At 45.8% G+C, this 21,947-nt stretch overlaps 1 protein-coding gene and 1 pseudogene across 1 annotated transcript; both read left to right on the top strand.

Annotated features, from left to right (window-relative positions):
• Window positions 1–5,670: 5,670 nt before the first annotated feature.
• On the top strand, window positions 5,671–7,134 carry LOC132074882 (inositol 1,4,5-trisphosphate receptor-interacting protein-like 1). The gene has a single exon (XM_059474920.1). The coding sequence runs from the start codon at window positions 5,671–5,673 to the stop codon at window positions 7,132–7,134; it is 1,464 nt and encodes a 487-aa protein (XP_059330903.1).
• A 4,677-nt stretch (window positions 7,135–11,811) lies between these two features.
• On the top strand, window positions 11,812–13,472 carry LOC132074881 (inositol 1,4,5-trisphosphate receptor-interacting protein-like 1; annotated as a pseudogene).
• Window positions 13,473–21,947: the final 8,475 nt, after the last annotated feature.

Raw genomic sequence — 21,947 nt, 5'->3', positions numbered from 1 at the left:
TTGTCTGTGAAACTCTCCCTTGCTGGGTTCTCAGGAAAAGTGGGTCAGGATTGGAGCAGCTGGCAGGTGGCCATCTCCTGCTCAAAAGGCTCTGGGGACAGGTGAGCCTTCTGGAAGGGATTCACAGAGGAGTCTGCTTGGAAAACCATTGTTTGTCCTGCTGAGTCCAAGAACAGGACTCCAGGACAAGCCTCTGATCCTTCGTGCCCCGCGTTCAGGGGCAGCCTCAGGGAAATGCAGCTGGACTGATCTTTTGGGCTTCACTTGTCTGCTTGCAGCACAGGGCAGGGTCATGCAGCCCTGCAGAGCTTCAACAGCTCAGGGCAAAACCTTGGACACACAGGCAAATGGCTGTGGTTGCATATGTGCCAAATCCAAACAGGTTCTTCTGCCAGCAATTCCTCTGCAGTGTATCCAAGGGAATACATTACACTGGTACTGGTGCCATGCCATCAGATCCATGGAGTCATAAAATCATAGAATTGTTTAGGTTGAAAAAGACCTCTGAGGTCCTCTGACATGGTGCTTACGGTCACAGGTTAGTGGTGGGTTACTGGTTGGACTCGATGACCTTAAGGATCTTTGCCAACAGAAGTGACTTTGATTCTCTGCTACCTACAGCAATGTAGCCTCTGCTGGTTTCAGAAGGATGGCTCTCATGCATTTAGAAGTCATTTATATAAATGTCAGAGCTTGTTCCCATTAGCTTCAAGAAGAATTTGGTTGCCACTGAGAAGAACTTGCGAGAGAGGGAAGCCCTTGAATGAAGATGTTGATTTTGCAACAGACAGCAGACAGGTCTGAGCTTGGCTGCACCATGGACATTGTTAACACCCATTAATTTTCTTGACTTTCTATTTCCCAGCATTTTCATTTGCTTTGTGTACAATTTCTTTTTTTTTATTTCAGCAGATGCCCTACTTTAATAATGAGAACACACTGAAGCAAATCACCCTTTGAAAAAGCATTTATAATTCTGCTCTTCAGAATTATAAGTCTTTGTGGTTTTATTGAGTTTGAAAACATCAAGAAAAGGCAGAGACTCTGGGATTAGCTTTGCAGAACTGGTGTAAACAAGAAGCAGCATGTGGCTTCACTCTGTCAACTGCAGGTTGTCCTTTCACATATAAATCTGTTTGACCTTAGAGGAAAACAGGAAGACTATGAATGAAGGTAAGCAGCTTCCGAAACACTTACATGTTTGAAGATCTTCCTTAGGGTTACTGGAAAAGGGTTTGTTGAAACAGGATGTGCCGTGTTTCCTTTAACTTCTTTTGAAGCTACACGTCAAAGGTGTGCTTCTTCCTCAGATTTAAATTATTGCTCTAAAATAAGGACATCATGAGAATTTCAATATTGGTGACAGATGCAGTGGTTTGATTGTGTGGGTAAGATGCCAGGAAACCTCATTTTTCTTATGCTGTCTCCTCCAGCCTGTATATATATACTAAGTTGGGTTTCCCTCTAAGCCCCTCTCCAAAGGGGCTATTTGTGCCTGCATCTCCAGAAACCTTTGATTGCAAGGAAGTTTGGTGACCTTGTTTTTTCTCTAGCTCTGGAACAGGGAATACACATCAACTTTTCTCAGTCTGTTTCTTCATACAAAGAATCTTTAATAGCCTGCCTGTGTATCTTTAATTACCACTACAGATTGTTTGGATGTGAGAGGAGTGTCCCATCATACAGCATCTTGTTCATCCTTGGGTTGACACCTCCACAGGGAACAAGGGAGGGAAAACACAGTTCACTGCTAGGATGCTTGCAGATAAGTTGCTTTGAGGAAAAAAGGAAGGGGGAATTCACTCAGTGGAATGCTTTACTTGAAACCATTCCTTGTAAAGGTAAGAATATTTTCCATTAGCATTGACTGTTCTCCTCTCCTTGTTTTGCCTAGATTAAAAAGTGCAAAACATGCTCCTGGTGGAGGCTGCTAGAGCTGTACTGCTTGTTATAGCTCCTGAGTGTCAGTGGCTTGAGATAAAGCACCATTACTGACTCAGTTTCCCCACAGGGGTCTGGGTACTGGGTTAGCTTGACTCCATTCACCCCAGTCATGAAAACCAAGCACTTCCCAAGTGCTGGGAGCTGCTTTAGGTACAACAGGCAAAGCTTGGTGCTGGCATCTCACAACTGCTTCATAACCACACTGATAACCTGTCTAGATAGCTGGGAAGATAAATGGGAACACTGTACCTGGTGAACCAGCCACCATTATCTTTGTCCATTGGGAGATCATGAATACATCCCACCTAGGTGCAAGTTATCACAGAAGTCATAGAATGGTTTGGGTTGGAAAGGACCTTAAAAATCATCTACTTCCAACCCCCCTGCTGTGGACAAGGAAGACACCCACTATGTCAGGAAAGGCCTGCTCAGGGCCTCATCCAACCTGGCCTTGAACACTGCCAGGCAAGTTAACAGAACTCTTTTTGTAAATCAAAACAAATTTCTGCTGGCAGCATCACTTCTCTTGAGTCTCCAACCCCTTATGGTGCATCAACTTCTGACAGGCCTGTTCAATGGCATTTGTTTCCCAAGAAGGAGCTGAAGAAATGGAAGTGAGGCCTCATCTCTGTAGCTTTCAGTTGTGGGAAATCAACAGATCCAGCTACCAAGAACTTCTCCACAACCCATAAATTGACAGGACTTCTGCTGGTCCAATTCCCTCGGGACTCCCCCACTGCCACCCAACCTGTGGCTTGTAGTTCCAGCAACAAGATCCACTGGCCTGCCCAAGGCTGTGGTGGGTTGGAGTGCAGTTCCCTGGCAAGGGGTGGTGGCAGAGCGTGGCTATCATGGCACTATGATGGCACTGCCAACCTCGTGCTCAGGTGCTGTGAGGGCTGGCAGCTCCCTCAGGGCCCTGGAGCTGAGTGAGCTAACACCGTGGTCTCTCTGTCCCACTGCCCCCAGCCAGGGAGCAGGGCAGACCTGGAGGTTCTCAGCAGGTTCAGCCAGCCCTGCTGAGTGTTCATAGAGCAAGTTCATGGTGATGAAACAGGATGAGTTCAAGTCACAGAATCACAGAGTAATGAGGTTGGAAGATACGTCTAAGATCATCGAGTCCAACCTATGCCCTAACACCTCAACCAGACCATAGCACCAAGTGCCATGTCCAGTCTTTTTTTAAACACATCCAGAGATGGTGATTCTACCACCTCCCTGGGAAGAGCATTCCAGTACTTTATTTTTCTTTTGGTGAAAGATTTCTTCCTAATATCCAACCTATACCTTCCCTGTCAGACAAAATCTTTCTTTTCTGTGAGAAAAAAGTCAGAAAATCATCCTGCAGCTCAGCCAGGCAGGGCTGTGAGGACTGGGCAAGGCAGGGTCTCCTGGTGGGCTTGGCTTTTTGGGACCCATGGCTGGGCTGAGCAAGCTGGAATGAGGAATCTGCAATGCCCCTGGAACACAGACTGACAGCCCTGGTTTGGGCTGGAAGTGGATCCTGGGCTACAGAGGACAGAAAGGAAGCTTGGATGAGCTGGTCATAGCCCTGGCAGTTATGGAGGCAGTGAGTCTGGTAAGGCAGTTAATTAACTGGAGGCAGTGTGTCTGGTAAGGCAGTTAATTAATACTTTTTGTTCCTGAGCTAGGAGAGATCCGTGACGCAATTAAGGGGCCAGGCAAGGAGGAGCCATGCTGACTTTTTCCACCTGCATTATTTACCCAGTCCACTGCAGGGAAACCCAGGCAGTGACATCCAGTGGTAACAGAGAGCAGGGAACATTTCCTCCTGTAACATGATGTGCTGGGACAGGGTTTTCTTACACTGAGTCCTCTGTCCTAAGTGTGTCCTTTCCTCCTCCACATCCCAGTCATGCCCACAGTTTAGCCATTTTCTTTTTCTACATATGGCATCTTACTGCATCATTATGCATTCTGTGTCCTTAAACAGATTATTGCCTAAAATAAATTCCAGTTTAATGGAAAATATTATCAGTTTCCAAGGGAATCACCATGTCATTGTGGTTGTACTTCCTGTTGTGCTTAGGGCTAAAACCATTAAATAATCAGTATTTTTTACACTTTCTTACAGTTTCCCTATAAATATCTATTCCTCATAATGGGTCAGAACATTCAGTCTTCAAACATGGGTCATTTTAGTTTTTATGCTGTGATCTTATGCCAGATTGTCAAATACTTAGGCTAAAGTATTCCACGGAGATCCTCCTACTTCCTACTTTGTTATTTCAGGTCTGCAAAGCCAAATTCCTGTGAATAGCTATCAGCTGTCAAGGAAAAGGGCTGATATTCATGAGTAAAGAAAATGCTGAAGTTGCTCACTTGCCTTTGGTAGCTGGCTAAGACCTCTTGTGTTCAGGAGGTAAGGGCTGCTGTGTTAAGCAATCCAGCATGGAGAATTACTCAAGTGCTGTGTGAATCCTGCCTCACAGCATTGGACACAGTGATCAGTTGGGCCCAGAAGGAAGGGAGAGATGGTGTGGGAAAGATATTTTAAGAAAATTTGTTTTATTTTTCATTATCTCACTCTGATTCAATTGGTAGCGAATTAAATATGCTTTTCCCAGATGAGCCTGAGCAATCTCTCTGTTCTTGTCTCAGCCCACAAGTCTTTGGTCCTTATTTTTTCTCTCTGTCCAGCCAAGGTGAACTGACCACAAGCAGTGAGTACTGGTGCCTGCATTCCCCACCAAAGTGAGGCACAGACACTCAACAGAGGAAGCATTTGCTCAAGATGCCATTTATTGGCATCTTTGCACAGGGTGAAATTTCCAGAGGTATTGGACTCTCTCACAAAGAGAAAGCATTCAGTGTCCATGTGGTAACAGCAGTCTCTAGTTCCAGGCTCCTTGCCACAGCCTCTTCATCTTTGGATCTGACTCCCAGACTGAGCTTTTGCTGTTAGAGAATGGTGCACCAAAAATTACAAACACTGACAAAGCAGTGTCTTCTCCATGTCCTGTGTGCTCAGGAATGCGGTACCTCCTCCCCAGGGAGTCAAGGATGGGTGGACACTCCTCCAAAAAAACAGTGAGGGTACAGAGGCCCTTTGGTGGTACCACACACTTGGACCCACCACAGTCAGATCTTCCACTCCACTGTGAATTGTGTCAGCACGAGAGCTGCTCAAGCTGTAGCTATAACCCTCTAGAAGGTTCTCCCAGAAGCCACACCTCTAGTCCACAACTTAACCTGCAGTTCGGTGTGCACTTTGTGTGCATCCAGCCTCTGATTGCTTCAGGCTACACTGAGTGCCTGAGTGGGGGTGGGGATGAAAGGCAGGGCTGGCTTGGTTGGGTTGTGACATGCTGTGACACGTGTGACATCACGGGGGACGTGTCACAAAGCGGGCAGCTCTAAAAGGCCCCAGCAGGTAACGCTGGCTCTGCATTGCTTTGGCAAGCGGTGAGTGCACACGTGGTGGGGAGGCTGGGCTGGGAACAAGGGCTGGGGCAGAAACACTGCCCCTGGGGCTGGGTTCTCCCTCTGCATGCAGGGACAGCCCCTCGTGGGAGAGCCTTGGGCAGGCCGCAGGGCTGATGCTGCTGCTGCTGGGGCAGTGAGACATCCCTTGCTGCCTGCCAGCTGTGTGGGGCCCTGTCCTTCCTGCCGCCAGATCCCTGTTATTCCCATCCCTGCTGCCCTCATTGTCATCTCCCTCCCTGCTGGCCCCATTTAAGCCTCCTCTTCATCCTCCTGTAGACCATGGATGCCATAACATTCTTTTTCATGCTTCTGGAAAGCCTCATCCAGTACGTGCAGCCTGTGGGTGATGTTTTGGATGAGGAGAAACATCTGCGCATGGAGCTGCGTGGAAAGCGTTTGGAGAGGAAGAGAATTAGGCTGGAGCAGCAGGTGGAGCAGCTCACCCTGAAACAGAGTGGAGGGGTCTGGGGAGACCAGCTCTGCTTTGCTTTGCAGCCCTGGCAGGTCTGGGCTGTTGCTGGGCTCCTCATCCTTCTCTTGGGACTTTATTTCTCCTGGAAAAAAAGGAGTGATGAGGCAGAGAACAGCAGTGAGGGAGATGAAGACCATTTTTCTGACAATGATCTGAAATGGCTTCTAGACGAGCGCATCCAGTGGCCAGTACAGGACCTGCAGAGAGGCTGCGAGCGGACAATAGACCTGATGGACAATTACACAGTTTATTTTGGACACGTTTTGTCAAACAGTTTCTACCCAGTCCTGCAAAGAGCCATCGGGGTGGGCAGTGCCTTTGAAGGCTGGAGTCCCCGTGAGCAGGATGTGGTGTACCGCGTGCTCATCCCCATGACTCCTCCGCGAGGACACAGCTTCCACCTGCAGCTGGACAGTGCAGGGCAGAGGCACGTGAGGAACTTCCGTGTCCTTGTGCAGCTGGAGTGCACCTGCACCAGGGAGCAACAGGCTGAGAACATGCTGTGCTTCCTGCACCACCCCGAGGAGGAGCTGAGGAGGAATCAGGATCCCAGCCTCCTGGACACCCTGTGCACCGGCTCCTACCTGGACGTGCAGAAAACTGCCCGCTGGTTCTACCAACTGGTGAGAGCAGTCTGGCCAGCTTTGCCTCAGTCCCACAACTGGCATTTAGTGCTGCTGCCCTCCACACGCTCCTGCCAATTCAAGGTGACCAACGGCAGGGAAAGCTTCAGGATTGAGATGGTCTTCGGGGTGCAGAGAGGTAACTCTGACATCTTTGTGAGCAGCCAGCCAGGATATGCTGGAACCCCAAGCACTCTGTGGCTGGAGACCTATGATGTGGCAGAGATGAAGTTCTTCAAGCACATTGCCAGGCAGGCCCCTCCTGGCAGCTTGCACCTGAGATGCCTGCAGCTCTTCTCCCGTCTTCAGCTGGGCTTCTGCTTTTCCACCTATACAATGAAGACCATTGTCATGCACCTCCTGAACACCGTTCCCGTGTCACGATGGCGCAGGAGGTATTTTTTGCGGCGCCTGGGAGATATCAATGTGAACCTGCGCCGCTGCCTGGAGGAGAAGTGCCTTAAGCACTTTATCATAGGCAACAAGAGATTGCCCCAGGAGATTAGCTTGCCTCTGGACATTGCATCAGCTGAGCCACCCAATCTCTTCCATCATCTGGCATGGTATCCAGTTGCCCACTCCCAGGCAATGAGCGAGTACCGGGATCTTCGGCATCGGCTCACAAGTGTGCTGCTCAATGGCTGCTGAAGGAGGGGCTCATTAACAGAGCTAGGTCTGTGGGCCTCGCGGGCAGTAGCAGAAAACCCGCTCATAGTGACAAGAAAAAGAGAAGAGAATGTGGGATACACAGAGAGAAGGTAAAATGCCGTGCAGCAGCCCTCTGCCATCACCAGAGCTGTGTCATCTCGACAGTCTCCCACAGCATCCACAGTGATGACCACCATGTGGAGGCCCAGAGAAGCTCACTTCCATTGCAGGGTAGATTATGGTGATGCACTCCCCCTGCCCCTGGCTGCACTACAATATGGGAAACACTCATTAGGCCTTGGCCTTGACAAACTCCATTTGTACTTAATCCCTTTTGAATGTATACAAAACTTCATTTGTTCCCAGGAACTAACAGGTGTCTAATTAGCACAGTTTTTTTTTAAGGAACAGCCTCGGAAACTTATTTTTCTTTCCTGACTTATTTTTCTTTCCTGACTTTTTCTGACTACGAACCCAAGTGGAATAACATTTTTGTTGACAAACTTTCAAATAAAGTTACAGATAAAAGACCTGAATGATGGAAAACTATGACTAAAGCCCACTCTGTTGCGAGTGTAAAGCAGTCTAAAGTCAGACCTTTTGAGCTCTTGATTCTCAGAACATAAGGGACCAATGTGTATGTCTCTAACACTGAACATTGGATGGCAGTGGAGCCAACCAGGGACTGTTGGTAATAGCCAAGGCCTGCTGGTATTAACATGCTGTGAGAAAGACCAAGATTTGTCTGGAAATGGGGGACCAGGAGGAAATATGGCAGCACTTTTCTGTGAGAAAGAGCCACAGCACAGTACAGCATAAGCACAAGAATAAGCACAAGAATAGGGCCAAGAAGAGGGCATGGACTATAGAGCAGGATTCAGACACGCAAAAACCATCAGAGCCATCTGAGCCATGTCCAGGAAGGCCTGAAAGAAAGGACTGTACATGCTAATTAATTGACATAGACAGTGGGAAACCTGTCTTTAGGGCAGAGAAACCTGTGAATAAAAATGTAACCCCCAAGCCTGGGAAGTGCCCTCAGGACCCTGGACATCTCATAGACCAGATAGGCACAGCTGGATTGATGCTGAACCCAGGGTTATCTCCTGGATTGACATTCCATTAACTGGATCAACACTGTAACTGGGACTGGTGTTCTCTTTTTTTCTCTCTTTTATTCTTTGTCTTTTTCTTTCTCTCTTTCTTTAATACATCTCTCCCTCTTTAATTCCTCTCTTCCCTTTAATCCTACCCTTTTATCCAAAACCCACTGCCATGTGCTTTATAATAGGAGGGGGACAAATATCGATTTCCAAGCCCAGTGTGTAGTTAGTTAATAAAGTTTTCTGATTATTTGTGGACCCCCTGACTTTTGTTATTCCTTTCAATCACAAGCGTTTACAAATCTTCGGTGCTTGCTTCCCCTTAAGGATGGGTCGTCACACTACAGAGGCTACAAAGATGACTTTCATCACCCTTTCCTCTCATACTGTCACAGCCAGGGTCACCATTTTAAGTGGACCCAGAAACTCTTGCTGGCAGCTCCAGCTGGTCAGGGACCATGCAGGAGGCATTGCTAATATTCCTCCTTGTGGAGGAGGAGAAACTGCCCATCCTTAGACACTCCCTGGGGAAAAGCTGACACAGATCTGAGAATGCAGGACATGGAGAAGGCACTGCTCAATTGGCAGGGGAAATTGCTGCCACATCTTTCCTCTAGAGTAAAAGGATACTCATGGAGTCAAACCTAATGTAGCTGGGGCCAGGGGGCTTGTGAGAGAGAGTGCTGTTACCACTGGGACACTGACTGCCATCCCTTTTCTGAGAGAATCTATTCCCTCTGTGAGCTTCACCCAGTCTCTAATGGATCACTGAGCCAGGATGATGACACTGGTGGATGATGTGTCGCAGACATCTTTTCATAAAAATCCTTTCTTTAAGATTTTCCCTTCTGGGAAGCTGAAGCCCCAGAAAAAGAATATAAACAATGGTTATCTGTTGCCATGGAATGCAACAGATGCACCTGTGATTGGCCCATGTTAGATGTGTATAATTAATAGTCAATCAAACACCGAGCTTTCTCTGAGACAGAGTCGGAGAGAGCTCCTTTGTTATTCATTCTATTCTAAGCTTAGCTAGCCTTCTGAGAACTTTTCCTTCTATTTCTTTTAGTATAGTCATAATGTAATATATATCATAAAATAACAAATCAAGCCTTCTGATCATGAAGTAAACATTCTTGTCTCTCTTCACCTGAAAGCCCTTGTGACCACCATCACAGATGATGCTATAAAGAATGAAAGGAAATTTTTTGATCAGTCACACAAAGTCATACTCATGGTGCACCTCAACTTCTTAGCTGCAAATGGAAATATCACAGAGAAGAGCTAAACAAGCCCAAAAAATTCCTGACGTCCACAGTGAAAATAGCTTTTTGACATGGCTACTGTGGGAGCCAACTAGGAAAAGTGCCCTCCTAGACCTGTTGTTTGTCCATAGAAATGCTCTTGTGGGTGAAGTGGTGATTGGTGCTGTCTTGGCCACAGTAATCAAGAAATGCTTGAGTAAAAAATCTTAAGCGTTAGGGAAAAAACTGTCTGTGGAGCTAATCCTAAGGCTTGTGGGAGAGCAAGCTTAAGGGACTAATTAATAAGAGCACCTGAGCATGTAGTTTCAAGGGTACTGATGTCCACAAATTCTAGTCCTTTTTATTAGAAATGTTTCTGTAAGAGCACAAGTCTGATGAAGAAGGGCTGAGGAAGGTGGGGTGCGGAGGCTGGTGGGCCAACAAGGAAAGAATCCACTGTACTCCCCTAGCGGGAAAACTCAGAACCACCTTTTAGGGTGAGGAAAAAGGCTTCTCCCAGCATGCCTCGTTGTGACATGCAGATTGAATGTATCCCACTGGCCCTTCCCCCTCACTCCACCCTGTGCCCTCATCCCATTGGCCCGAGTGTTCTGTCCCACCCCTTAAGATCCCTCTATAAATACCTGCTTTCCCAGCTTTCCCTGCCTGAGTGACTCTTGGACTGTTTCAAGGAAGAAGCTCAGTAAAGGCTCTCCTTGGAACTCCACGCAAAGACCCCATCCCTTCTTCTGTGTCACTTGAATCATAAAAGAGCTGAAATCCCCCAAGATTTCACCTCACAGACAGTGAGGTGTCTTTTTTAAGAGTCTTCTTTGGGAAGGTCATGGCACTCCGAACGCCGCCCACTGCAATATTGGGGGTGTTTAGCATAGAGAAAAAGTGCCTCAGAGGGCACCTTGTGGTCCTTTACAGCTCCCTGAAGGGAAGTTGTAGTCAGGTGGGGGTTGATATATTCTCACAGGTGTGGCAGGGCATCTTACTCTGCTCAAGAGCTGATCTGTGGTTTGTTAACTGCTCAGGTAATTCAAACAGGACCAGCAGTCTTGCAGCGAGTTCTTTTGGAGCCATGGAGCTAACAGTGGGCTGGCATCTCCCACCTCCTAATAAACATCTTACTGTTGAAGTGAGATCTGGAAAAAGAAGCTGGATTTCTGACTGACAGGCACCTCACTTTATAACTATAAAAGCCATACCAAACTTTCACAAAGCAGAAGTTTTCTGTACATTTCTCTGGAAATGTGTGTTGCTTCTCCTGTGGACAAGGACACTTGTTTTGCAATTACTGCCATGGAGGTTAAGTGAAAGAAATCTGCATTATTATTATCATCACAGTGGTGTGTAACATTTGACTCCTGATCAGTGCTGTTTCCTTGACAAGCTTTAATATGGTTAGCTTCATGTTGTACATTGTTTGTTATGCTGTGATCTACTTCTAGTTCCTTTTAGTTTTATACTGAGTCATAAGTAACTATGACAGAGATCGTTTATCTATTATCTCCTGTTTAATAAATAATGCATTTTATAAATAGATTTGATCTTTAGAACTTGCAGACAAGAGAGATTTCTTAAATATGAGCTGTTGACAAAATCTTGGGCTAAGGAGGGGCTTGTCTGAAGATTCCATTTGTCCAGTGACACAAGGAAACAAGCAGTAAGACCAAGGAAAATGACGTCAAGTGGTATCACATGTTGATATTTAGATTGGATCTTAGAAAAAGTGCTTTCATGAAAACTAATATCAAGCATGGAAACTGGCTGCCTAGGGAAATAGCTGAGTCACCTCTTTGGAGGGATTGAAAAGGCATGGAATATTTGGGGACTCAATTTATTAATAGAGGAGGCAGTGTTAAGTTTGCAGTTGCACTGTGGGATCTTCAGAGACTCTTCAGTCTCACTGACACTGAGATTTCAGTATAGCTCAACCAGTGAGGAGTCAAAGCTTAAACTCAGTGATCCTCAAGGGTGCCTTCCAACAGAGATATCTATGAGATTGCCAATGAAGGGCAGATGAAAATAAATCCAAAAGAAAGAACAATGGGAACTCTTTGAAGAAGCTTCACTAAAGGGCCACTCTGAGTGCCTGAGCCAGGGTGGGGATAAAGAGTGGGGTTGGCTGGGTTGTGACATCTGTGACACGTGTGACATCACGGGGGATGTGTCACAAAGGGGGCAGCTCTAAAAGGCCCCAGCAGGTAATGCTGGCCCTGCATTGCTTTGGCAAGCAGTGAGTGCACATGTGGTGGGGAGGCTGGGCTGGGAACAAGGGCTGGGCCAGAAATGCTGCCCCTGGGGCTGGGTTCTCCCTCTGCATGCAGGGACAGCCCCTCGTGGGAGAGCCTTGGGCAGGCCACAGGGCTGATGCTGCTACTGCCTGCCAGCTGTGTGAGGCCCTGTCCTTCCAGACCTCAGATCCCTGAGGATCCCCATCCCTGCTTCACCCAATGCTAATTGCCTCCCTCACAGCACCACTCAAGACCTTCTCTCTGTCCTCCTGCAGGCTATGAATTCCATAGTATTCCTTTTCTTGCTCTTGCAAAGACTCATCCAGTACCCACAGCCCAAGGGTGATGTTTGGGATGAGGAAACATCTCTGCACATGAAGGTGCAGGCAGAGCAAGAGGAACTGGAAAGGTTTTGGCTGGAGTGGGAGATGGAGCAGTAGGCCCTGGAGCAAAGTGGAGTGTGGAAGTATTTGCAGCTCTTAGCTGTTGCTCTGCTTCTGGTCCTTCTCTTGGTCCTTTGGTTTATGGGGTGCAAAAGGAGCATGAGGAGAGAGGAGCCTGAAGAAGAAAGTGTGAATGCAAGTGAAGATGAGGGTGGAAATGAAGCAGATGATCGTGATCAAGAGAACGTAGGAAGGATGATAGTGGAGTGCATCCAGTGGCCTGTACAGGACCTATGGGCAGGCTGTGAGTGGACAACTGACCTGATGGACAATTACATGGTTTATTTTGGACACATCTTGTCAAACAGTTTCTACCCAGTCCTGCAAAGAGCCATCGGGGTGGGCAGTGCCTTTGAAGGCTGGAGTCCCCATGAGCAGGATGTGGTGTACCGCGTGCTCATCCCCATGACTCCTCCGCGAGGACACAGCTTCCACCTGCAGCTGGACAGTGCAGGGCAGGGGCACATGAGGAACTTCCGTGTCCTTGTGCAGCTGGAGTGCACCTGCACCAGGGAGCAACAAGCTGAGAACATGCTGTGCTTCCTGCACCACCCCGAAGAGGAGCTGAGGAGGAATCAGGATCCCAGCCTCCTGGACACCCTGTGCACCAGCTCCTACCTGGACATGCAGAAAACTGCCCACTGTTTCTACCAACTGGTGAGAGCAGTCTGGCCAGCTTTGCCTCAGTCCCACAACTGGCATTTAGTGCTGCTGCCCTCCACACGCTCCTGCCAATTCAAGGTGACCAACGGCAGGGAAAGCTTCAGGATTGAGATGGTCTTCGGGGTGCGGAGAGGTAACTCTGACATCTTTGTGAGCAGCCAGCCAGGATATGCTGGAACCCCAAGCACTCTGTGGCTGGAGACCTATGATGTGGCAGAGATGAAGTTCTTCAAGCACATTGCCAGGCAGGCCCCTCCTGGCAGCTTGCACCTGAGATGCCTGCAGCTCTTCTCCCATCTTCAGCTGGGTATAGGCTTTTCCACCTACACCATGAAGACCATTGTCATGCACCTCCTGAACATCATTCCCGTGTCAGAGTGGTGCAGGAGACATTTCCTGATGCGACTTATGGACATCAGCGAGAGACTGCTCTTATCCCTGGAAGTGAAATGCCTCAACCACTTCATTATGGGTAACAAGAGCCTTCCTGAGGAGATCAGTTTGCCCCCAGATGTTCAAACAGCTGAGCCACCCAACCTTTTCCATCGCTTGGTGATGGATCCAGTTGTCTGTTCCCAGGGGATAGGCGAGTACTTGGATCTGCAATGTCGGCTTGTAGCAATCCTTAGACCTGATGATTGAAAGAAATTCTCCTCCACAGAGCTGTGCTTGTGCTGCTTGCAGCTGGCAGCAGAGAGCCACCTCCTAGTAAAAATTTGGTGCTTTAAGGAGAAGAGCATTCGTGCAAAGGCTCTGGCAAAGGTCCCACAGCCTCTCCTGCCGCCTCAGCTGGCAGAAAGCCATGGGAGGGTGTATTCTACCTCCTTATATCATCTAATTTTTCAAAAGAGGTCAACCAGATCAACATAAAGCCCTGCAAGAATTTCCCCCATCCTAAGAATGCGCATGAAGAAAGCACATGCCGTATATGAAGGGCGAAAGTCGCCAAACCCAACCTGCAAGATGCAGGTTTTCCCTGCCTTTGAGAAAGGCCAAAAATTGAGGTAAGAAAGAAAAGGGAATGTGGGAATGAAAAAGAAAAAAAGAAACAGGGCAAAAAGGACCAAGAGGAAAAATTAGCACTGCTTGCCTGGGATGAATCAATCAGTGGAGTCTCTCCTTCATCCTGGAAGGAAAACCTTTATGGAACCATTGGACGAACTGTGTTGGAGATCACCTGGAATTTTGTATATATAAGACTCTAGATTTTTATTTCATAGATATTGATATCACGTGTACAAATTATATACTCATAAGTTTATAAATTATCATATAAGACAGTAAAACAATATTCTTACAGAAATAATATTAAAAAAACATGTAAATATTATGTCATGGTAAGAAAGAATTCTAAAGAGCTGAATATGTGATTCTGTTAAAGTAATAACTGGAGAACACATTTTAGTTTCACTATCTGTTCTGAAATATATTAAGACTTAGTGCATTTATGTCTGGAAAGTTTCTCATAAAATAGATATAATTATTGCATATAAAACATACATATTGTGTATATATTATGTACATTATATATTATTATAGCTACATAATATATATTATATGCCATATGTATATATTACATATATGATACAATTTTTATGTACAAGTAAAGCCTTATCTAGTGTCGCTATCTGCTGTATCCCATATTAATGCTCCATAGTTAGCGCATTTCAGAGTGGAAAGCTGGAAACTGCTTAACACTAGTTTTAATAAAATGCAAATTTGCAGAATCTGGGGTGTGCAAGAATTTATAGATCTCAGTCAGGCCTATAGTAATGATAAATGTCACACACTGAGAATCTGGGCTCATGAATACACTCCTTACAGCTAAAAAAAGAAATGAAGTCAAGCCAATCCAGCTGCTCAGATCACAGAATCCCAGAATGGCGTGGCTTGGAAGCGTCCTTAGAAATTGTCTTCTTCCAGCCCTGCTGCCAAGGGCAGGGACACCTTCCGCTAGGCCAGGTTGCCCAAAGGCCCATACAATCTGGCCCGGAACGCGGCCAGGGATGGGGCAGCCACAGCTCCTGTGGGCAGCGTGGGCCAGCCCTCAGCAGCCTCCGAGGCCAGAATTCCTCGCCCATCTCCAGCCTAAGGCCTCCCTGTGTCACTGGGAAGCCACATGCCCTGGTGCTGTCCCTGCAGGCCTTTGCCAACAGCATCTGTGCAGGTCTCTGCTGGCTCCCGGGCAGGGACTGGAAGGCCGCAGGAAGGTGCCCCTGGAGAAGGCCTTGGAGAGCGCTGGGGCCAGCAGTGCCGCAATGAGAGCAACAAATGGGGCCTGGGCTGTCTGTGCATGTCGGAGGGCAAATGGCGGGCGCTGAGGCCCTGGCAGAAGGAGCTGGGAGCTGTGCAGGATGGCCGGCATAGAGCCCTGGGCTCCCGCAGCTCTGCAGCCCTCACAGCAGAGGAAGCTGCCCGGGCACAGCCGGCTGGGGACACGCGGCAAGCCCGGGGAAACCCGCAGGGGGACCCGGAAATTGATTTCCTTTTGTGATGGGAAAAAGAATCTTACGATTTCAATGGGCCCAATAGAGGAATCTTTGGTGCATGTCCCTGCCCTTGATGGCCTGCCATGCTTTTTGATGGCTTTGAGTTTGGGAAGTTTTTTGGTTTTTTTTTTTTTTTTTAAAGAATCCGTGCCATGTCCCTCATAGCTTCCTCTGCAAATTCCGTCATCCTCCTTGACTTTTTCCCCTGCTTTTCCAAAATCAGTCAGCTTCCATGTGGCATGTTATGGTCCTCTGCAATGCAGCTGATTTGCTCAAAGCCTATTTTTTTAAGACACTAAAATTCCCGATTTTTGGTTTTTTCAATTGCATTTCATTTGATCTAATATCCTTTCTGGACTGTTTGCGAGCATTTCTTTTGGGATTCGCAAGATTACTTTTCCATTCCCGAAAGGAAATTTCAAGTGTCCATGGCACGTCCCTCATATCTTGCCCTCCAAGTTGTGTCTTCCTCCCTGACCTTTTCCCCTGCTTTTGAAACATCTGTGAGCTTAGTTTTGGCATGTTTTTGTGTTTTTCACTGCACCTGATATAATCCCAGTCCATTTTCTTGAAATCGGGGAATTTCCGAAATTTTGGTATTTTCTCCTCCAATTGCAATGCCTTTGATGGTATCTCCATTCCAGCGTGTTTGTAAGTCCTACTTTTCGTTTTTAGCCTTCCGTGGGGATCAGTTTTGGCAAGCTTTGCCGCATGTGTCAACACTTGATGGCATATGGCCTGCCTGCAATTTGATGGTTTTGACTTTAGGAATTTTTTTTTTTTTTTTTTTTTTAAGCATCCATGCCATGTCCCTCATATCTTTCTCCCTATGGTGTATACTCCTCGTTGACTTTTCCCCTGCTTTTGCAACATCTGTGAGCTTAGTTTTGGCATGTGTTGGTCCTTTGCAATGCAGCTCATTTCTTCACAGCCTAGTTTTTGAACACACTCAAATTCCCAATTTTCTGTTTTCTTCCAATTGCATTTCATTTGATCCTATCTCCTTTCCAGAGTGTTTGTAAGGCTTTCTTTTCAGGGTCGCAAGATTCCCTTTCCCTTCCCGAAAGGAAATGAGATTTACTTTTGGGAAAGATAACGGAATCTTGCGATTTCAATGAGGACCACTAGAGGAATCTTTGCTGCTTGTCCCTGCCCTTGATGGCATGCCATGCCTTTTGATGGCTTTCACTTTGGGAAAGATTTTTTTCCTTTTCTTTCCATTTTTTGAAGTGTCCATGCTATGTCCCTCATATCTTGCCCTCCATGTTGTGTCTTCCTCCCTGACGTTTTCCCCTGCTTTTGAAACATCTGTGAGCTTAGTTTTGGCATGTTTTTGTGTTTTTCACTGCACCTGATATAATCCCAGTCCATTTCCTTGTAATCGGGGAATTTCCCAAATTTTGGTTTCTTCTCCTCCAATGGTATCTCCATTGCAGCGTGTTTGTAAGTCCCTCTTTTCTGTTTTGGCCTTCAGTGGGGATCAGTTTTGGCAAGCTTTGCCGCATGTGTCTGCACTTGATGGCATATGGCCTGCCTGCATTTTGATGGTTTTGACTTTGGGATTTTGTTTTTTTTTAAGCATCCATGCCTTGTCCCTCATATCTTTCTCCCTATGGTGTGTACTCCTCGTTGACTTTTCCCCTGCTTTTGCAACATCTGTGAGCTTAGTTTTGGCATGTGTTGGTGCTTTGCAATGCAGCTCATTTCTTCAGAGCCTAGTTTTTGAAGACACTAAAATTCCCGATTTTCTGGTTTTTTAAAATTTCATTTCATTTGATCCTATCTCCTTTCCAGAGTGTTTGTAAGGCTTTCTTTTCAGGGTCGCAAGATTCCCTTTCCCTTCCCGAAAGGAAATTTCATTTCCTTTCGGGAAGGGAAAGGGAATCTTGCGATTTCAATGAGGACCACTAGAGGAATCTTTGCTGCTTGTCCCTGCCCTTGATGGCATGCCATGCCTTTTGATGGCTTTCACTTTGGGAAAGATTTTTTTCCTTTTTTTTCCATTTTTTGAAGTGTCCATGCTATGTCCCTCATATCTTGCCCTCCGTGTTGTGTCTTCTTCCCTGACGTTTTCCCCTGCTTTTGAAACATCTGTGAGCTCAGTTTTGGCATGTTTTTGTGTTTTTCACTGCACTTGATATAATCCCAGTCCATTTTCTTGTAATCGGGTAATTTCCCAAATTTTGGTATTTTCTCCTCCAATTGCAATTCCTTTGATGGTATCTCCATTGCAGCGTGTTTGTAAGTCCTTCTTTTCTGTTTTGGCCTTCAGTGGGGATCAGTTTTGGCAAGCTTTGCAGCATGTGTCTGCACTTGATGGCATATGGCCTGCCTGCATTTTGATGGTTTTGACTTTGGGATTTATTTTTTTTTTAAGCATCCATGCCATGTCCCTCATATCTTTCTCCCTATGGTGTGTACTCCTCGTTGACTTTTCCCCTGCTTTTGCAACATCTGTGAGCTTAGTTTTGGCATGTGTTGGTGCTTTGCAATGCAGCTCATTTCTTCACAGCCTAGTTTTTGAAGACACTAAAATTCCCGATTTTCTGTTTTTTTAAAATTGCATTTCATTTGATCCTATCTCCTTTCCAGAGTGTTTGTAAGGCTTTCTTTTCAGGGTCGCAAGATTCCCTTTCCCTTCCCGAAAGGAAATGAGATTTACTTTTGGGAAAGATAACGGAATCTTGCGATTTCAATGAGGACCACTAGAGGAATCTTTGCTGCTTGTCCCTGCCCTTGATGGCATGCCATGCCTTTTGATGGCTTTCACTTTGGGAAAGATTTTTTTCCTTTTCTTTCCATTTTTTGAAGTGTCCATGCTATGTCCCTCATATCTTGCCCTCCATGTTGTGTCTTCCTCCCTGACGTTTTCCCCTGCTTTTGAAACATCTGTGAGCTTAGTTTTGGCATGTTTTTGTGTTTTTCACTGCACCTGATATAATCCCAGTCCATTTCCTTGTAATCGGGGAATTTCCCAAATTTTGGTTTCTTCTCCTCCAATGGTATCTCCATTGCAGCGTGTTTGTAAGTCCTTCTTTTCTGTTTTGGCCTTCCGTGGGGGTCAGTTTTGGCAAGCGTTTCCGCACGTGTCTGCACTTGATGGCATATGGCCTGCCTGCATTTTGATGGTTTTGACTTTGGGATTTTGGTTTTTTTAAGCATCCATGCCATGTCCCTCATATCTTTCTCCCAATGGTGTGTACTCCTCGTTGAATTTTCCCCTGCTTTTGCAACATCTGTGAGCTTAGTTTTGGCATGTGTTGGTGCTTTGCAATGCAGCTCATTTCTTCAGAGCCTAGTTTTTGAAGACACTAAAATTCCCGATTTTCTGGTTTTTTAAAATTGCATTTCATTTGATCCTATCTCCTTTCCAGAGTGTTTGTAAGGCTTTCTTTTCAGGGTCGCAAGATTCCCTTTCCCTTCCCGAAAGGAAATTTCATTTCCTTTTGGGAAGGGAAAGGGAATCTTGCGATTTCAATGAGGACCACTAGAGGAATCTTTGCTGCTTGTCCCTGCCCTTGATGGCATGCCATGCCTTTTGATGGCTTTCACTTTGGGAAAGATTTTTTTCTTTTTTTTTCGAATTTTTTAAGTGTCCATGCTATGTCCCTCATATCTTGTCATATCTTGCCCTCCATGTTGTGTCTTCTTCCCTGACGTTTTCCCCTGCTTTTGAAACATCTGTGAGCTTAGTTTTGGCATGTTTTTGTGTTTTTCACTGCACCTGATATAATCCCAGTCCATTTTCTTGTAATCGGGGAATTTCCCAAATTTTGGTTTTTTCTCCTCCAATTGCAATTCCTTTGATGGTATCTCCATTGCAGCGTGTTTCTAAGTCCTTCTTTTCTGTTTTGGCCTTCCGTGGGGATCAGTTTTGGCAAGCTTTTCCGCACGTGTCTGCACTTGATGGCATATGGCCTGCCTGCATTTTGATGGTTTTGACTTTGGGATTTTTTTTTTTTAAGCATCCATGCCATGTCCCTCATATCTTTCTCCCAATGGTGTGTACTCCTCGTTGACTTTTCCCCTGCTTTTGCAACATCTGTGAGCTTAGTTTTGGCATGTGTTGGTCCTTTGCAATGCAGCTCATTTCTTCAGAGCCTAGTTTTTGAAGACACTAAAATTCCCGATTTTCTGGTTTTTTAAAATTGCATTTCATTTGATCCTATCTCCTTTCCAGAGTGTTTGTAAGGCTTTCTTTTCAGGGTCGCAAGATTCCCTTTCCCTTCCCGAAAGGAAATTTCATTTCCTTTTGGGAAGGGAAAGGGAATCTTGCGATTTCAATGAGGACCACTAGAGGAATCTTTGCTGCTTGTCCCTGCCCTTGATGGCATGCCATGCCTTTTGATGGCTTTCACTTTGGGAAAGATTTTTTTCCTTTTCTTTCCATTTTTTGAAGTGTCCATGCTATGTCCCTCATATCTTGCCCTCCATGTTGTGTCTTCTTCCCTGACCTTTTCCCCTGCCTTTGAAACATCTGTGAGCTTAGTTTTGGCATGTTTTTGTGTTTTTCACTGCACCTGATATAATCCCAGTCCATTTTCTTGTAATCGGGGAATTTCCCAAATTTTGGTTTTTTCTCCTCCAATTGCAATTCCTTTCATGGTATCTCCATTGCAGCGTGTTTGTAAGTCCTTCTTTTCTGTTTTGGCCTTCAGTGGGGATCAGTTTTGGCAAGCTTTGCAGCATGTGTCTGCACTTGATGGCATATGGCCTGCCTGCATTTTGATTGTTTTGACTTTGGGATTTTGGTTTTTTTAAGCATCCATGCCATGTCCCTCATATCTTTCTCCCTATGGTGTGTACTCCTCGTTGACTTTTCCCCTGCTTTTGCAACATCTGTGAGCTTAGTTTTGGCATGTGTTGGTGCTTTGCAATGCAGCTCATTTCTTCAGAGCCTAGTTTTTGAAGACACTAAAATTCCCGATTTTCTGGTTTTTTAAAATTTCATTTCATTTGATCCTATCTCCTTTCCAGAGTGTTTGTAAGGCTTTCTTTTCAGGGTCGCAAGATTCCCTTTCCCTTCCCGAAAGGAAATGAAATTTCCTTTCGGGAAGGGAAAGGGAATCTTGCGATTTCAATGAGGACAACTAGAGGAATCTTTGCTGCTTGTCCCTGCCCTTGATGGCATGCCATGCCTTTTGATGGCTTTCACTTTGGGAGAGATTTTTTTCCTTTTTTTTTTCCAATTTTTTAAGTGTCCATGCTATGTCCCTCATATCCTGCTCTCCATGTTGTGTCTTCCTCCCTGACTTTTTCCCCTGCTTTTGAAACATCTGTGAGCTTAGTTTTGGCATGTTTTTGTGTTTTTCACTGCACCTGATATAATCCCAGTCCATTTTCTTGTAATCGGGGAATTTCCCAAATTTTGGTATTTTCTCCTCCAATTGCAATTCCTTTGATGGTATCTCCATTCCAGCGTGTTTGTAAGTCCCTCTTTTCTGTTTTGGCCTTCCGTAGGGATCAGTTTTGGCAAGCTTTGCAGCATGTGTCTGCACTTGATGGCATATGGCCTGCCTGCATTTTGATGGTTTTGACTTTGGGATTTTGGTTTTTTTTAAGCATCCATGCCATGTCCCTCATATCTTTCTCCCTATGGTGTGTACTCTTCGTTGACTTTTCCCCTGCTTTTGCAACATCTGTGAGCTTAGTTTTGGCATGTGTTGGTCCTTTGCAATGCAGCTCATTTCTTCAGAGCCTAGTTTTTGAAGACACTAAAATTCCCGATTTTCTGTTTTTTTAAAATTGCATTTCATTTGATCCTATCTCCTTTCCAGAGTGTTTGTAAGGCTTTCTTTTCAGGGTCGCAAGATTCCCTTTCCCTTCCCGAAAGGAAATGAAATTTCCTTTCGGGAAGGGAAAGGGAATCTTGCGATTTGAATGAGGACCACTAGAGGAATCTTTGCTGCTTGTCCCTGCCCTTGATGGCATGCCATGCCTTTTGATGGCTTTCACTTTGGGAAAGATTTTTTTCCTATTTTTTCGAATTTTTTAAGTGTCCATGCTGTGTCCCTCATATCTTGCCCTCCATGTTGTGTCTTCTTCCCTGACGTTTTCCCCTGCTTTTGAAACATCTGTGAGCTTAGTTTTGGCATGTTTTTGTGTTTTTCACTGCACCTGATATAATCCCAGTCCATTTTCTTGTAATCGGGGAATTTCCCAAATTTTGGTTTTTTCTCCTCCAATTGCAATTCCTTTGATGGTATCTCCATTGCAGCGTGTTTGTAAGTCCTTCTTTTCTGTTTTGGCCTTCCGTGGGGATCAGTTTTGGCAAGCTTTTCCGCACGTGTCTGCACTTGATGGCATATGGCCTGCCTGCATTTTGATGGTTTTGACTTTGGGATTTTTTTTTTTTAAGCATCCATGCCATGTCCCTCATATCTTTCTCCCAATGGTGTGTACTCCTCGTTGACTTTTCCCCTGCTTTTGCAACATCTGTGAGCTTAGTTTTGGCATGTGTTGGTCCTTTGCAATGCAGCTCATTTCTTCAGAGCCTAGTTTTTGAAGACACTAAAATTCCCGATTTTCTGGTTTTTTAAAATTGCATTTCATTTGATCCTATCTCCTTTCCAGAGTGTTTGTAAGGCTTTCTTTTCAGGGTCGCAAGATTCCCTTTCCCTTCCCGAAA

Source organism: Ammospiza nelsoni, chromosome 6 (genome assembly GCF_027579445.1).
Source record: "Ammospiza nelsoni isolate bAmmNel1 chromosome 6, bAmmNel1.pri, whole genome shotgun sequence".
NCBI lineage: Eukaryota > Metazoa > Chordata > Aves > Passeriformes > Passerellidae > Ammospiza > Ammospiza nelsoni.
Note: the sequence above shows the minus strand (reverse complement) of the source record. Positions and strands in the feature narration are given on the sequence as shown.

What these genes read in the sequence shown, in the direction of transcription:
- LOC132074882 (XM_059474920.1), top strand. Translation starts at nt 5,671, where the DNA reads ATGGATGCCATAACATTCTTTTTCATGCTTCTGGAAAGCCTCATCCAG.